The 17,987-nt window shown below is 44.6% G+C and overlaps 1 protein-coding gene across 2 annotated transcripts in view; it reads left to right on the top strand.

Annotated features, from left to right (window-relative positions):
* DNAJC13 (DnaJ heat shock protein family (Hsp40) member C13) overlaps nt 1–17,987 on the top strand; it is an 876,382-nt gene that overhangs the window by 798,518 nt on the left and 59,877 nt on the right. For both annotated transcript variants that reach the window (XM_069211911.1, XM_069211910.1), the window contains 3 exons: nt 1,470–1,643; nt 15,049–15,228; nt 15,840–15,980. In XM_069211911.1, coding sequence (XP_069068012.1) covers nt 1,470–1,643; nt 15,049–15,228; nt 15,840–15,980 — 495 coding nt within the window. The remainder of the gene's footprint in view (nt 1–1,469; nt 1,644–15,048; nt 15,229–15,839; nt 15,981–17,987) is intronic.

The raw sequence follows: 17,987 nt of genomic DNA, 5'->3' as shown, positions 1-17,987 counted from the left end.
CTTTTTCCAATACAGGTCACTTTTGTATCCTTTCCTGGGAGTCGTTAGAATGTCTCCCCAGGAGGGCAGAAAGCTGTCTTGGGTCAGACCCCATCTGCAACTGTTAAGGGGACCAGAGTCTAATCGCAGCTAATTGTCAACTTTGTAAAAGTTGCACACTGGACTGGATCAAGTTGCATTCATTCCGACTTGAGTATCAAGTCAGGCCTAATATAACAAGTTGTTTGATACCTTGTATCAATTTTGGTGGCACTGTTCAGGAGTTAGCACAGTTGAGGGAGTCGGTGTATAATCCTGTACTCGCCAATGGGGCGACCAAGTCTTTACACATTAAAAACAAGTTTCTCGTTTTTACTGTGAGAACATGTAAAATAAATTTTCTTCTCGTGAACTAAACTGTAGCTTTCCTCATCTGGCTTGCAATAGGGGTGACTTGCACATATTGCAGGTGGAGGCATGGCTTTGCCATTGCTCTATAGCAGTCATAAATTGCACATCCAGTCTGTGATGGGAGACTCATTGTACTGGTGTCACACCCTGGGCCAGGGAGGCCCAACCAATGCTGCTGTCCCTGGGGTGACCTTCTAACTTACTTGCCCTGGGTATCCTTTGTACCATTTTTCTAAGGACGTACAGGTAAGCTTATGTCAACTGAGTAGAAGCCAATTCAGCATACAGGGTCAGGGCACTGGCACTGAGATCTGGTTAGCAGGCCTTAATGCACTCTGAATAAAAAAAACAGCAGCTTTAGTCCACAAACTTGAGGATGACCATACAGAAAGAGACTTGACCGGACACCACTCTTGGGTTATCCGTCAACGATCCAAAGCCCATCTCCAGCCATTAAACAGGATTCCCTTTAAAGGGACTGTTCTGGACACTGTGGCTTTCAAAGTCTTTCCATCACTGCAGTGAGTCAAGAACATTCAATTCAGTATGTGACCCTAATGTTTCAAGCTCAGTTCTGTGTTACAACACAGAGGTTCTGAGGCTTCTTAGTTCCCTGACCTCATGCATCCTGCTTGTTTCCCATACATTTTGTCACATAAAGGAGCTCCATTGAAACCTTTCCCGTTGTTAACTGCAGCACGGGGTACTGCTCAGAAAAACACCCATATTTTGAACAAGACAGCCCTGGATCTTCAATGCTGAATGATGTAAGACAACTTGATGTGTGGAAGACCACTTTCTCTTCCCTATGCAGAGCTAACAATAGTGACCGATACATCATCTCCGGGCTGGGGAGGTCAAATGGAAGGGGTGGAGGTCAGAGGTTTCTGGTCCCCAATGTTGTTTTTTGTGCTTTAAAAGTGAACACCGGCTCCTCAATCAAGGACATTGCTGTAACAAATAAAATAATTGTTTTTATAGGGATGTTATATTGTCTTTTGTGCAGCAACCCGTTATGGTGCTATGAAGCTGTGTTTTAAAGATGAATAAACAATTGGTTTTCATTTATTTCCATTCAGTTGAATGAAGATTTCAATGTTGCATACAGTGAAGGACAAGGCGAGCTTTCCGTGGGTGGAGTCTTCCTGAGGATCTTCATTTCCCAACCCGCATGGGTTTTAAGGAAACCCCGAGAATTTCTCATTGCACTATTAGAAAAATTTACAGAACTGCTGGAAAAGAACAATCCTCACGTAAGATGTCCTGCTATTTCTCATCTCATCTATATCTCATCCATCATTGTTTATTAATTCTGTTTTAAATGTAGCACTGATCCTTTGAGCAAAAACAACTGTACAAGCCATGTGCTATGATAGGTGACTTTTGCGGTGGAAAAGAGGATACACAAGAGAGCTTGATATTTAGAACTTCTGACTGTTTCTCTTGAAAACTATGGGGGTCATTCTGACCCCGGCCGGCGGCAGAAGCCGCCGGCCTGGCTGGAGCCGCCAGAATACCGCTGCGCGGTCAAAAGACCGCTGCGGGTATTCTGGGTTTCCCGCTGGGCTGGCGGGCGACCGCCAAAAGGCCGCCCGCCAGCCCAGCGGGAAACACCCTTCCATGATGATGCCGGCTCCGAATGGAGCCGGCGGAGTGGAAGGGGTGCGACGGGTGCAGTAGCACCCGTCGCAAATTTCAGTGTCTGCTAAGCAGACACTGAAATTCTAAGTGGGGCCCTCTTACGGGGGCCCCTGCAGTGCCCATGCCATTGGCATGGGCACTGCAGGGGCCCCCAGGGGCCCCACGACACCCCATACCGCCATCCTGTTCCTGGCGGCCGAAACCGCCAGGAACAGGATGGCGGTATGGGGGTCGGAATCCCCATGGCGGCGCAGCAAGCTGCGCCGCCATGGAGGATTCCCCTGGGCAGCGGAAAGCCGGCGGTACACCGCCGACTTTCCGTTTCTGGCCGCGGCTGTACCGCCGCGGTCAGAATGCCCAAGGGAGCACCGCCAGCCTGTTGGCGGTGCTCCTGCGGACCACGGCCCTGGCGGTTTTTACCGCCAGGGTCAGAATGAGGCCCTATGTCCTCAAATATGCCACCAACATTGATCAACATCGTTGTACTATAACCTGAGTCTACTTTGATGAGGAAAGCCCTGAAGTAGCATCATGTCAAAGTTCTTCCGCCTTCTAGATCAGAGGAGTTTTTGTATATAGGTAGAACCTAGATCAAGGAAAATGTATTGAATGACAATATGCTGAAATATTACCGTTCTATCACTTTGTATAAGGAGCGGTTTATGGCTGAGGGGAATTTGATTTGGTAACTAGTGGTGGGTCAAGATGTGGAAGAGAAGCAACAGGAGATAGCCATATGGAAGGCAAAAATCAATCAGTATTTTAGTAGAGACATTGCGTTGAAATATCACATATAGATCCGAGTGTTACGAATATGGGGAGACAACTGGCAGTTTATTAGCTAAGCGGATCAGGCAAAAGGAGGTGAGAGGAGGAATAAGGACCATTAATGATCCCGGGGGTAGAACGGTCGAGGCTCAATCAGACATCAGGATTTTGAGAGATTTTAATAAAACTTTGTACTCTGAGGATTTAGAACCCCCAGTGGGTGGATATGGTGATTGTTTCCTGGGTTTAGATAGAGGTAGGATGAAGGAAGAGAATCAAGCTATTCTTGATTTACCGATCTCCATGGAGGAGATCTCAGAAGCTATAGCTTCCTTGGCTATGGAGAAAGCTGCTGGGTCAGATAATCCTGTATTGTAATTTATAAAAACATTTTGCCAAGATCTTTGACAGGGTATGTTGCACAATTTTGAGAGCCACGACAAGGGCAGATCCCCTCTTCTTGGGAAACAGCGAATATAGTGATTTTTAAATAGAAATCCAAGCCGCCTTTATGTCCTGAATCATACAGACCAATATCTCTACTAAATTGAGATGGGAAAATGTATGCTAAGATTTTAGCGAATAGATTGGGTAGGGTTAGGTCTCCTTTCGTTTTATGTAGGCCGCATGGGTTTATTCTTGGTAGAGGTACAGTGGACCAGATCAGGAGAGCGATTACACTTTTTGATTAAGCTATAGCTCAAAGGACGCCTGTAGGACTGATTTATTAGATGACGAGGAGACGTTTGACTGTGTGTCATAGGAATTTTTATGTTTCGTTCTGGAGTGGAAAGGCTTCAGGAAAGGACCCCAACTGCTAGGTTACAAGCAATAGGCTTGGATTCCGAGAAAATATCTATTTCAAGGGGAACAAGGCAGGGATGTACCTGTTCACTTTTATTATTTGCTCTTTATATTGACCCATTTTTAGCCAAACATGAGAGAAGTGCAGATATTAAATCTAGCATCCAGAATCGGGTAAAATACAGAGTTTTTCTGTTATGTGGCTGTGGTCACTTTAGATCCTGTTACCGCTTTCTCTGAAATTGAGGAGCTGGCAAAGCAGTTTGGGGCACATTCAGTTACATAAGCTTAACGAGGCTAAAACACGGATAGTTTGCTCCATACATGTTAATATCAGGGATCAATGGGTCGTTTCTGATGCAGTTTTTCTAGGTATTAGAATTACAGCTACATTAGACCAATTGGTGGAAATGAATGTGGTACCATCGCTTGATAAGGTCAGATGTGAGCTGGATGGAATAGATCATGTTCACCTTTCATTATTTGGTAGATGCTCTCTATTGAAGATTGGCAAGGGTTGGTTGAGGAAGTTAGAATCACACTGTCAGTTTCTTGTGGGGCTATCAAAAACCAAGAAGAGCAGCAAAATGTATGACTTTACCAAAGTCACGAGGCAGATGGTCGGTTACAAATTTCACCCTATATTACTGGGCATGTGGTAATTTTACTAACTGGCGGGACTGATGGAGTAGGTATTGCAGAAGTTCCAACAGTATATTAAATGGTGCTGGGAAATGAAGCTAAGGCTTGTTTACTGAGGAATATAGAGCCTGGCTACTATAAAGCAACAAGATTCAACAAGATTCAAATTATTAAAAGCAGCGCTTAAGGTATGGGCTCAGATAAACGTTGTTTAGAGATCAGTAAGATCAATTTTTATACACCTACTCCTGCCTCAGCCTTGTTACCCTCTTTCTTTCAAGGGTCAGTGATGGAAAGATGGAGACGGGCATTATGGAAATAGGTGACTTTTACATTGATGCCCATCTCTGTTCCTTCACCGAATTATAGAAATCTTTTGGCGTATTGAAGGTGAATTCTTCAATGTTTTACAAATTCGAGCTTTTCTTCTTAAAAAGAGAAAATACTTCGTCAATCATCAAGAACCCTTTAATTGAGGCCGTTAGACAAAGGCACAGAATTGGCCCATATATTATTTGCTCGTTCAGACCCAGAAAGATGATTTAGACATTCAGAGCTCTAAATGGGGTCTCTGGCTGAATATGCAAGTATCATATCTTCAGAAGTCCTTGGATCTTAGTGACAAGGTCTTACTAACAGCAAGTCTGAGGAGCTAACACTATAAGACACTATAAGACAGTTTTTAATCTATATTACACTCCTGCAAAAAGTGTTAAGCTGCGAGTTGGCCTTGATGGCAAGCGCAAGCACTGTTGCGCAGAACAGGTGGAATTCATCCATTTGTTTTTTACATGTCCTAAGTTAGCGCCTCTGTTACAAGGGATTGGTGGGTTCTTGAGCGCTACCACCAAAGAGCAGATCTGTCACCCCATTAATTATGTTATTAGGTTTGGTGGATGACATAGAACGTAATGATATTAAAAAGAGAATCTTATTTTATATTTATTGCCGTGGCTGTGGCTTGACTCTGTACTGCGTCAGATTGGTTGAAACCAGGTCCTGCAACATTTGCTATGTGGAGATCCAGATTTCTGGCCATATACAATATGGAATTAAGTATGTATAGACTTAAGGGACACAGAAAGCGACCCTGGGGTGACAGAATCTGAAGTTACCAGATGGTTGGAGGATCTGAGTGCTCACTAATAGACCGAAGTACAAAACTGGGTGCAAGGTAATTAGTTTTACATTTGTAAGGATACTTATAAGTGTCATTTTATGTCAAACGTACCAAAGGTTTCAGTATAATAATTGCTTGGTTTTTTTTCTCCTTTGTACTTGCACTTTTATCTTGCACTTTATCAAATCCACTTAGACTATAATATATCTGGTGTATATAGTGATCTGACAAGAAAGGAGATCTTTTCTCTGTTACACTATATTATGCACTCATACTTTATTTAGTACTTTATCAAATTTAATGAAATTATTTCTTCATTGTGTACGGGACTATAAATCTGATCGTCATGTATTGAGCTCTTTTTCTTATTATGCGTTTGAACTTTCCATTTTTTTTTTTCCTTGCACTTTAATAAGATCTCAGGTAAACTTTTATCTGGTATAGCGGATGAATATTTGATTTGTCATAATTGAGCTGTTTTATATCAAGCACTTTTTTCCTGCATTTGTTAAAAATTGTTTAGAAATATTTAACTTGGCTGACCCGCTTAGTTTATTGCTTAATTGGAAATGGGACTTGACAGAAAAAAAGTTGTTTTGCCATCAGACGTTGCCTTTTTTTCCCTGGGTTTTTGTACATAAAAATAAAAAAGTTAAAAAAAAAAAAAACACTTGCATGAAAAAACAGTTTTTGTTCCAATAAAATAATACATCTGCAGAAGGCCGATTGTCTAGTTTCTTTCCCAATGACAGAGTTGGACTCCTCATCAAGGCCCCCACACTTAAAATATCTCTTTCGCACTTGTAGTCCACAGAACAACAAAAGTGTTCGACCTACAGCTATCTACTGTAGAGACTACTGACTGAAATCTTGCAGTCTGGGCCTGCTACTTCAAAGCATTAACTGCATTTTAACAAGGCTCTGATGGAAACCTTGATGGTGACATGGTTAAAATCCTGTTCAGCTCTCCCAGTAATTCACCCAGTAGCTAGGTATCATAGGCCTGCTGCTGGAGATCCAGCCCTGAGGGCTTGAAGTTTAATCTTCTACTAGCATGGTGAATCCCAGGGCATTCTCTATTGCTCTTCCGGACAGTGAATCAAAAAGCATTGATGTATTCAGGAAGAGTCTTTTCTTCTGCTGGTTTTCTTCAGATATCAGTAGATAATGCTTCCATCTTTGCAAAGGTGGTCCAGTTGCTGATGGCCATAGGTGTTATAAAGAGTTCTGAAGGCAGGAAAGGGTAGAGGGCATTACTACTTATATTTTTTGCTGGTCAAGTGGAATCAGCCCTATTGCAGAACTTTATCTCCTTAACACCTTCCTTTTGAATGACGTGTTCAAAATACTGACTTTGGTCCAGGTATCTGTATCCCTGTATCCATGGGGGCTGGATGGTGTCCTTGAACTTGAGGACACCTATTTTCATGTTCCCTTTTTACAGTCCCTCAGACTCCTTACTTCAGTTTGTGGTGGGGTCGGAACACTTTCAATTTCCTGTCCTGCCCTTTCGGCCTCACTTCACTCCTTTTGGTGTGTACGAAAGTGATGGCGGTGGTTACAGTCCATTTCCACAGGTCGGGAATAGATGTATTACTGTGCTTTGAAAATTGGCTTTTGAAACTGGCTTGCCGCAGCTAGTTTCAAAAGCCTGCTGTCATTCCTGGAATTCGCCTTCAATGAGACGAAATCCGGTCTGCAGCCTACACAGAGGATTCCCTTCATAGAGGGCCATCATGGAAACGGTGGCATTCAATGCATTTCTACCCATGCAGCGAGACTGAGATATACAGTTTAGGATCCCGATGTTTCAGGTCCCTTCTTGGTTCTGGGGCAGATGGCTCTGGCGCTTATTAGCCTCTTGTGCATCCTGAGGGTCCCACGTACCATTAAGTACATCTAGGCTTTCAATGAGACCCCTGCCTGCAGTAAGCAGAGTACCAGGGCTGCCTTTCTAACAACATTTACCTATCAAAGGAGGCAGCCCAGAACTTTCATTGGTGGCCGGTGGACACTAACTTGTCTACCCTATCAAGAGCTCACTGTAGTGACAGATGCATTCTTTCTTGGTTGGAGCTGTCATCTGGGAAAGTTGAAGAAATTTAGTCTGCAGCAGAGAAGAATCTTCCCGTAATTCACATGAAGATTTGCTCCTTTTGGTGGACCGTGAAGGCTTTTCTCCTATCCATCAAGGAGAAGCAGATCTAGGTTTTAACGGACATCACAACTGCCATGTGGAACTGCAGTAAGCAGAGCAGGGGAAGGGTTGAGGGTCCTCTGCCAGGAGGCACAGCACCTCTGCAGAAGGCTGAACCTTCAAGTAATCTCCTTAAAGTCCATTAACTTGGACGGCTCACAGGCGTCAGCTGGCAGTCCATGAGTTACATCTTTATTAGGCAGTGACCTTCGACTGGTGGGCATGATTGGTTAGGTCTTTTTCATCTCACTGAGAACGTACAGACTCATGATTATTGCTCAGAGGAGTTTTCGCCAAAAGCTTCACTGGAAGACACATTCCACCTGCAGTGGGACGCTGAACTCTTGAACACATTCCCATGTCTGCCTCAACTCTGAAGAAGTTCAGGATTGAAGAGCCTCAGATCATTCCAATAGTTTTGGATTGGGCCAGGATAGCATGTTGTACTGATCGACATGTCACCAGGGAAAATGTTCTTCTCTGACCCCGCCTTTGTGCCATCAGCCTCCAAATTGCTTTAGTTTTTCTTTTGCAGCACACAGACACCCTGTGGGAGACCGAATCAGACATTTTCTTCCAGTAATAGGTCACTTCCTATCTTTGGAGTTTAGGGATACCAGTTATCCCCTACCTTGACATCTGGCTGTTGAAAGCAGGCTCGCCACAGTCGGACATAGACCACCCCTACCCAGGTGAAATTGGTGTATCTTGTGGTTCTCGATCAATGAGCCAAAGTCACACCTGGCTCCTTTGCAGAGGCTCCATTTTTATAGGAGCTTTTCTGGACACAAAGCAGTCCTTGGTCTTTCCTCCCTTGTAACAAGTCCAGGACCGGACGGCTGTGATCCCAGTATTGAAGCTTCTATCCCGGATCTTGGTGAGAACAGTCAAAAGGCTTTTTGACCTTTGTTTCTCATACATCCTGCTTGTCTACTTCACCAGGTGGAATTGGGGGGCTCAGCAGTGGGAGTTGAAGTCTAAGTCGGCTCACTAAAACTGTTGAATGTCTTCCAGATTTCATAGGAAACAGACATGCATTGGTGGCTGTTTGATCTCAACATGACCACAAGCAGAACTCTCTTCCTTCCCCACCCAGATCTGACGGTTATATGCATGTGTCCCTGCTAGGCTGGGGAAATCCTATGGGAGAGGTGGAGATCAGAGTACTCCAGTCTCTAGCAAAAACCCTCTCCACATAAGTCTGTGAAAGCTGCAGGTCATCTTCCTGGTCTGGAAGGCTTTCTTTGCTTCCATCAAGGAAAGGTTCTCACAGACAACAGCACCTTCATGTGGTACTCCAACAAGCAGTGCAGAGTAGGATCCTGGGTCCAGTGCCAGGAGATGCTGTGCCTTTCGAGTTGGCTGGAGCTTCATGGCATCTCCCTGATTGTGAAACAGGGTACATAAGCTCATCTGATGACACCTGGAGGATTACTAATGGTGTTTGCATCCCGGGTGACACAGAACATATTCTGACAGTGGGGAAGCGCCCTGGCTGGATCTTTTTGGAACTGTTAAGAACGCGCAGTTTCAGAGCTTATCTGTGTTAGTGTTTCCAGAAACGCAGGCTAGAGTGGGGCACAGGACTCATGCATGTCTTTCCGCCTCTGCCTCTCCTGCCTATAGTTCTGAAGAAAATCAGTAAATTCTGATAGAGACTTCTTGCCACAGATTCTTTGCTTTTGTAATATTTCCCATGCATCAGAGTGGATCCAGATACTTTTCCATAGTACCTCTGCATGCCAGAAGGAGTGCAGTGCAGCTCCGAACTGAGGCTGTTCCTTTCTGGAAGTGGCATGCGGGGCCTGTAAGGGCACCACTCGCACGTGCTGACGTCCGGTCCTTTCTTACCACACTGTGCAAGTGATGTCACTCCCTAAGACGACAGGTTTTAATCCCTGTAAGGACTTTTGCAAGTAGATCTTTGTGAGAGATCCCCATCAGGTTTGCCTGTGGTGTCCAGGGTGGGGCCACGACTCCAAGACCTGAGGAGACTGCTTCGATGAATCCAAAGGCCATGAGAGAGCGTGAAATGAAACTCTGTTGCCAAGCAGAGTAACACGAAGCATTAGGTCAGCTCCAAATCCAAGGCTCGATTCTGTTCCCAGAGTCACCGAAGCTGCACTAGAGGTCGGTCTTCGTTAGTCTCTAAGTCATCTGGTAGACACACAAACATAAGAAGTGGAAGCGGAGTTCTGCTTCTTCGCTCCATTCCTACTCTCCTGGCTAAGCACGTGGGTGGTTCAAACCATCTCACTTCTGCTCTCAAAGTAGACCTCCTTAGGAGTCACTTCGACAGCCGGTTCCATCCGAACCCATGATTCTGGGGCTTTCAGCCACACCTCACCAGGTTAAAGATTTCCACGCAGCCATGCTCTTGCTCGTCGGATCTCTAACCTCTCCTTCTGGAGCACCTCTGGTCCCACAGAGCAGCAAGGCCTTCCATCTGGACTGCCACCGGCGAGCTCGCATTCAGTGCCATCTAGACCCTCTGACCCACTTCTGCCTTTGGTGCCAGTTCCAAAGCTACCCCTGATGCCCACAACCACCACCGGTCTAGAGTACATTGACCCGATTTTTCTCTCTGATGCAGATTCAAGGCTTGTCTGACTTCGACTGGTATCATGTCTCAGTCTTATCAAATGGCTTCGTCCTCAATCCGATCGAGGCACCAGTTTCTGCTCTCGCATTGCAAGAAGGCAGGCAACATCCTTTGCATTCTCCTTATGGGATCAACTCCAGCTATGACCAAGTTGATGAGTTAGCTCGGCCCCATGCTGAGGACAATAGGTATGAGGACTTGCAGGACATTAGTGGGCTATATTCCTCCACACAGACAACCCTCTTCTCTCCTCGTGCCCTGCCACAGAAAAATTTGCCTCCTACGCTATAGCTATGACTGCTGAAGTCCTTGACCTCCATCTCCCTAGCATGGACATGAAAAACAATGTACTGGCAGAGATTCTACAACCAGGCCAGATTGCTTCTGTGCCCTTTATCCCTTTGAATGTGGCCCTGATAGATACCCCCCTTGAGGCATGGGAAAAAGTCTTGCACTGGCCCTCCAGTAAACAGACGAATGGCCAGGCTCCGTCGTCCTGCTCCAGGTGACCTGACCTTTTTGTTGCAGTGCCCTTCGCCAGATAGCCTTGTGGTGCAGCCGGACCAACCACACTAATTTTCCCACCACTCCTCCTGACAGGGAATCAAAGCAAGTGGAGACGTTTGGAAAGCTCCTGCTTTCATCAGCTAGCTTGTCTCTCTGATTGATCAATGCCTTCTGTTTATTGGGTCTTTACCGACTCCATTTGTGACTCTGTGGCGCAAGTGTTCCATAAGACCTTTTTCCTGTTCATTTGCATGCAGTTCAAGATGGTCATGATGTGGCCAAGTTCACAAATTGTTATGGCTTGGACACGACCAACTCCATAGGGCGAGCTATAGGCATGAGCGTTGCCATTCGTCGCCATGTGTGACTATGAGCAACTGGGTTCGGTGGTGACGTCCAGTCCTTTCTGATGTACATGCCTTTCGATGGGACTTTCCTGTTCGGGGACAATGCCGACTCTGCCCCTCGAGGGTTTCAAGGAGAGTAGGGCTACTGCTTGCTCTCTGGGCTTCACTGTGTGGCCTCACTATCCTCAGTTATTCCACCATTCCTTTTCTGGCTTTGGCCGAGGTGTCCTTTTACGCCAGCCTCTCCCACTCCAGGAAGGAACCCAACAGTTTTGCGGTAGAGGCTGTGGTGCTCACCACCCTGCTGCCAAGGTCAGTATGCTGCTTAGTCCAGAGCTCCCCTGCAACCCCACCTGCCAAGCCTTTTTGGTGTCCCCTTAGAATGTCACATCACAGTCACCCAGTGGGAGGCAGAATCTACTGATTGCACCTGGATGTCAAGCGGTCAATTCGGACAGGTGGGTTCTGCAGATTGTTCACAAAGGCTGTGCCCTACCTTTCCTTTCTTCCACGCCGCACCTTCCAGTGTCTATCCAGCGACTGACTGTGGACAGTCCCTCCATTTTGCAAAACAAAGTGCAAGCCCTTTTGGCCAAAGGAGCTGTTGAGAGGGTGCCAGCTCCAGAAGTAGGATATGGTTTTAATCCTGTTACTTTCTGCTGCCCAAGAAGAAGGGTGGTCTTTGACCTATTCTAGACCTGTGCCCTCTCAACACCTTCCTTCGGAAGGAGAAATTAAAAATGCTCACCCAGGTCTTTCTGCCCTTGAACCTGAGGACTGAATGGTGGTGCTGGACCTGCAGGATGACTATTTCCATATTTCCCGGCCTGTGGGTGCTGCATATGATTCATGATAAACCTGGAGCATTTTTAGTTTGGTGCTCCCCTTTAGGCTCACCAGAGCTCCTTGGGTGTTCACAAAAGTGATGGCGGTGGTGAATGCGCACCTCCAGAGGTCAGGGGTGCTAGTTTTCCCCTACCTCGACGACTGTCTGTTTGAAGTGGGTTCTCCCTACGCAGTCTTCAGCCATCTCCAGACTACAGTAAACCTCCTTTCATCTTTGGGGTTTACTGTAAATGTGTCGCTGAGAATGCACAATGTCAGTACTTCTGTACGGTTGAGTTTCCAAGACATCACTCGTTCCGAGACTCATTTCACCTCAAGTGCAACTCGGGACTCCTGTACGCCTTTCATTTAATTCCACTCCTGCCGAGTTCTCAAGAAGATCAGGACCAACAGGACTTAAGTCACTTAAGTGGCTCCCAACTGGGCATGGAGTGTATGTTATCCAGGACTTCTGGACTTGAACATCTTCCCTTCGATCAGGCTGCCCATCTGGGAGGATCTGCTGTTGCAGCAGAAAGGTCTGGTCCTGTACTCCGGTCTTTACAATCTCCACCTTCATTGCATGGAGATTTAGTGACGCCAGCTGAATACTTGTGATTTCTGGGAGGAAGTGTATGTCATCTTAGCAGCCATTCTTCCCTTGACTACTACTGTATACGGCTATTGCTGGGTCAAGTTTGTGCTTTGCCACATTGACGTCCGTCAGTCTCAATTGTCTGATGTCCTGCTTGTTTTATCCCTCCCCTGGCAACGCTTTGCTTTGGGAACAGGTAAAGGCCTTCTTCTTTGTGATTTGTCGGACCCAGCCTTCCTTCCTTTAAATCATCGGTTGTGATGAGGTTTTTGAAAGTGCTGCAGCATGTGTTTCCCCCTTCTCCTTATGTGATGCCCCAATTGGTACTCAATCTCGACCTTACATTTTTTAATGTGTGTTCCATTCAAGCCGCTCCACAGCTGTCCTTTATAGTTACTGACTCTCAAAACCGTGTTCAAGTTGCCATCACCTCAGCACACTGTGTGAGTGAGAGAGCTGCAGACTGTGTGTTTATCCTCCATACATCACCTCTTCCCCCCAGTAAGCTGGTTCTGAAAACTAGGGCATCCTTTCTACCAAAAGTTACGGCGCTGTTGCACATCAGTCAAACCATCATGCTCTTGGCTTTCTATGCTTTGCCTCACCCCTCTAAGGAGGAGGAGCTACTCGACCGCTTGGACCCAAAAAAGCGTTGCTGCATCATGGATTGCACCAAAGAACATCAGGTGAACAATCAGGTCTTTGTTAGGTTCACTGGAGTGCAGAAGGGGAAAGCAGTGCAGAAACGGACCATTTTCAGATGGATTGTACTCTGCATTAAAATCTGGTCAGCATTAACCAAAAAGCAACCCCCTGAGGGGACCAAAGCTGCAACCACTGATGGCTTATTGAATCCCTGTACTGACATCTGTCAGGCTGCGAAGTGGGCATCCTTGGACATGTTCATCAAGCACTATTGCCTTGACAGTCTGGTCTGTCATGACTGGCACTTTGCCTGCTTGTTCCTCCAGGCCTTTTTGGGCTGAACCAGTTACCAGACCCATCTCTAGAGACCTCTTTCTTTGGTATTGATTTTAAGGTAAGGGTTCTGTGGCTAGAAGTCTCTATCAGATTAACAAGTTACTTGTCTTAGGTGACACCTTATCTGGTAGAGACTCTATCCACACATTACTCACTGCCCTTCCCACCTCCCCTTTCTGCAAACTGGTCTTCTTACATAAAAAGGTCACTGTAGAGCTGCAGTTTCTGCACACTAGTCAGCCAGTCTTTTGACGTGACTCCATGCCACTGATGTTGGTGTGCTGGGTGGCATCTGTCACATACAGCGTGGACTATGTAGACACTTAACGAACCAACTCCACCTGCTGGTGCAGAATTACTGCTCAAGATTTTCCATATCCATTCTGACACTTGGGGAATATCCTAAGGTAAAGAATCTGCAGCTAGATACAGCCCCCACCAGATAAGTGGTTACCGAATGTAAGCAACATGTTCGTTCATAGCATGAAGTGCTGTAGATTCATATGCTCCCAACCTCCTCCCTGGAAGTTTGCAGCTGTGTTCACTAATCTCTTCCTTTATTAATTTTGTTTCGCAAAACATAAGTGCACTATACTGTGTGCAACTCACACCCGCTGTGTGAAAAACAATCTAACATGGAGCCTCAACACATCACATTGCCAAATAAGGGAGAGGTCAGACTAAACCTCATGTCTCAAAATAATTTCTTCACAGAAAGGCAACTTGCAGACGTCCGAGCGCAAACTAGATGGCAGGATTATGCAGATCATGTAAATCTACAGCACTGCTGTCTATGGACAAATTCCGCAGGCTAAGTAATCTTTTCCTTCTGGTGGATACATAATCTTCTTGCAGATTCCTCACCACCTTTCCCCCTCCTGATGAGCCAGTGGTGTATGGAATAAGATCTCCAGATATGAATGTTGTGTGATGAAGTTGTTGCATTCTTCAATGCTGTATTACTTTCTCTCACCTGCGTTGCTGGGGTGCATAAAAGGTATCAAGAACTTACAGTGCATAGGATTATGCCATTGAGATCATGCCCGGTGAGTTGGAGTCGCGACTGGAGGCTCATGGTGCCAGCTGGTAGAGATGGAGTACTAGTACTGAGCGAAAAACATTTCTGGATCAGTCTGACACATGGAGAGCTATTTCTTAAGGCGAGGTAACTGCAGGAAGATTATGTATCCAACTAAAATATTATCAGAGGTAGGTACATTTTACTTTTGGAGTGTAGGAGAGGTTTAAAAAAAAAGAAAAAGTCGCAAGAAGATTTTAGTAGTAACATTGTTTTTGGTGAATATTCTTGGATGCAAAATTGTCATATTTCGTCTAACTCCATATCGTGAAATCGTCAGGAAAGATTTGTAGCCTCAACTAAAGAGAGATTTGTTTAGTTTTAAAAAAAAATATATATTTCATATGGTAGCATTTGCAGCACACTGGGTGTTTTGTGCCTCCTCCTTTTCATTATAGCAGGTATGCCGAGTTTTCAAGCTCTGTCTTGCGTAGTAGTTGAAATGTAATAGTAAAATACCACAAGCATTCAGATGACGTAATACGTGAGACGATGCAAAGTTATTCTTCAGGCAAACATTCCTACAGTTAAACAATTCGTTTTTTTTACAGGGGGAAACTTTGGAAACTGTAACAACAGCAACAGTATGTCTTTTTAGCACTCAGCCTCAGCTGTCGGATCAAGTCCCTCCACTAGGACACCTGCCCAAGATCCTCCAGGCGCTAAGCCACAAGAACAATGCCATCCCTAAAAGTGCTATTCGTGTCATACACATACTATCAGATAATGAGGTATTGTTTTCAATTATATTGCTTACTGTTTACATTTATTTTGATTAAATAATCTTGTTTACAATTGAACGTTTTTTACTTGCTAAAAACCTTTGGAGTTTTTCTTTCACATGTTCCTCCCACAGTTCTGCTCAATTTACCTCTTTGACGAGCCCCAACTGTCATTGATTATTTCCCAAAGTATCTTCCCTCACGGCTGAGGTCAGAGCAGAAACAGAAGTCATACAGAATGGTGGACAAGGCCAAGAAGTGTCTATGTTCTGTGGTTTCTTCAAAGACGATTTGCCCCTCTCCGGCAGTGACGGAATAAAAATATTTAAAAGGGTCCCATAGGGTATTGGGCCATTAGTGAGATAGGAGTTTTTAGTATTTTTGTTACTCTGGGAAGATCCTTTTCATATTTTTTTTAATTTTCGAATGTTATAGTCTCACTTGCAACATTAACCAATTATCTTTCTAAAAGGTTATGTCTAGTATTGCTTGCAACATTGCTTACTGTTCTCTGATAAGAATGTAGGACATGATGTGTTGTCTAATTGGTGCTCCGCTCAGATTGTAATTCGGTGAGGGTGTGCTTGTAATTTGACTTTCACACTTTCTCTCATATGCAGTTGTGTGTTAGAGCAATGGCAGCACTGGAGACAATTGGACCTCTGATGACTGGAATGAAAAAGAGGTCAGATACAGTTGGTTTGGCTTGCGAGACACTGAATCGAATGTTTCAGAGGGAGCAAACTGAATTAGTGGCGCAAGTAAGCATGTTTGTATTTTTATAATCCCAAATCCGTACCATAATAGAAGTTCGTAGTTCTCAGTGAACAATGAGATTAAAAAAAAAAAAATTATAAGCACAATTTGTTACTGCCTATCCTTGGTTTGATTTTACCTAGCATCCCTTAAAGATGCCAGTGATCACACCAGACACATGCAGGAGAACTTCCCAGGGCCAGATTGAAAGTTCTCCTCCTCCTCTTCTACCAATCGAAAAACACTTTCAAAACCTTATCTTGAGCAACACCCTGAAAATGAGCTGTGCATGGAGCTACAGGAATTTACTTTGAAATCTGTAACATTAATTGAATTATCTAAGAACCATTGATAATTAAAATACAACGGTTTTACTTCTAGGTGGTTTTAATCTCCAGCCAACTGTATGAAAAAAATAAGTCTAATGTTTGATACTAGTTTTCCTACATTTTGTTCTGTATTTTTAATGTGATGATTAAATGTACATCTGGACCTTCATGAATTGGATAGTATGTTATTTTTTTCTGGTTGATAATTCTATTTCAAATGTTTTCACTGGGGAAACTGCATCGTGCCAAATTTAGAAGAATGCATCATAGGTTTTAAACCAATAAAATAGCTGAGATGTTGAACGAATGGTTGTATTACTGTAAGGAACTGACTCTGTGTGGTCAGCCCCCAAGATTTGGATGGATGCTGCTGTTTTTTTAATCCTGTGAGTGCACTAAGGCCTGCTAACCAGACCTCAGTGATAGTGCCCTGATCTTAAAATGTTTATTTGATTGATGTATGCCGAATTGGCATAAGCTAACTTACTTGTTAGACCTTAGTATATGGTACCCAGGGGGCTGTATGTTAGAGGGACACCTCATGGACTGCAGCACTATTTGTGCCTCCTTGAGTGTGACAAAAATAAAGATGGCCCACCAGACTGCCACTAAAGTCTAGAAAGGCAGTTTTAAACTGCTAACTTGACTTTGCCATTTAAAGCAATGGCAAAGCCCAATAATCTATTTTTAATATATGTAAGAAACCCTTAAGGTGGTAGGCCTATCGAGCTCTGAGGCAGGCTGCTGTGTAGAAAAAAGTGGAATATGTACTTTTTATATGTTCCAGCAGTAAAAAAACTGAAATTGTAATTTTTACCATGTGAAAGGCTAATAGCCCCATTTACGAGGGCAGAGTTACATGTTGATGTATCAGCCCTGCTAAATACTGACTGGGACTACTAAAGCTGGCACTGTAAAATATCCAACAACTCGTTACATTAAGCCCTGCTTGATTCCCAAATTGAAACTAATGTAGCTTGTTCCTGTGTGCAACGTTTACAAAGTTGCCACTTTGTTGCCCAAAGTCTCCTGTGTCCATTTACGGTTGCACACGGGATCTTTCCCAGAGACTGCTTTGCCCTCCTGGGCAGATGTGCAAACGAATCCCAGGAAAGGACACACAAGAAGCCTGAATACGGTGTTACCTCTCCCTGTCAGGCAGCCAGATTGGTGTTAGCCCAAAAGCCAAGCGTCAAAGGAGAAGCTTCCTTTGAAGAGCAATGGGAAACACTTGGGAGCAATGTTCCCTCTAATTTATACCTCTGTGCGGTAATAAAGGTGCTCGGTGCACTGCAGCTAAGGCTGTGTGCACTGGAGACAAGCACCAACTTGAAATGCAAGCCCATGCAGTGTTAAAACTACCAAAATCAGTAGCATAATAAGAATGACCTGGACCCTAATGCAAACCAGAAAAACATTGACACCCTCACCTCTGGGTTGGTATTAAGACACCCATTACAGAGGCACATTGGGCTCCTTGCACCCCTGGGCATGGGTGTCACTGCATCTTGTGACATAATCATTCTACCTATAAATGCTAAACCTATATTTGCTATTCCCATGCCACTCTTATCTCCTCCTTGCACCTTTTCTTATCCCTATCCACTTCCACTCAATCTAGCTCACTTCTCCTTATTTCCTTCCTCCCATTTTGTGTTTTTTTTCTTCTCTCCTTGCTCCTAT

Source organism: Pleurodeles waltl, chromosome 10 (genome assembly GCF_031143425.1).
Source record: "Pleurodeles waltl isolate 20211129_DDA chromosome 10, aPleWal1.hap1.20221129, whole genome shotgun sequence".
Classification (NCBI taxonomy): domain Eukaryota; kingdom Metazoa; phylum Chordata; class Amphibia; order Caudata; family Salamandridae; genus Pleurodeles; species Pleurodeles waltl.
This window is presented reverse-complemented; position numbering and strand designations above follow the sequence as displayed.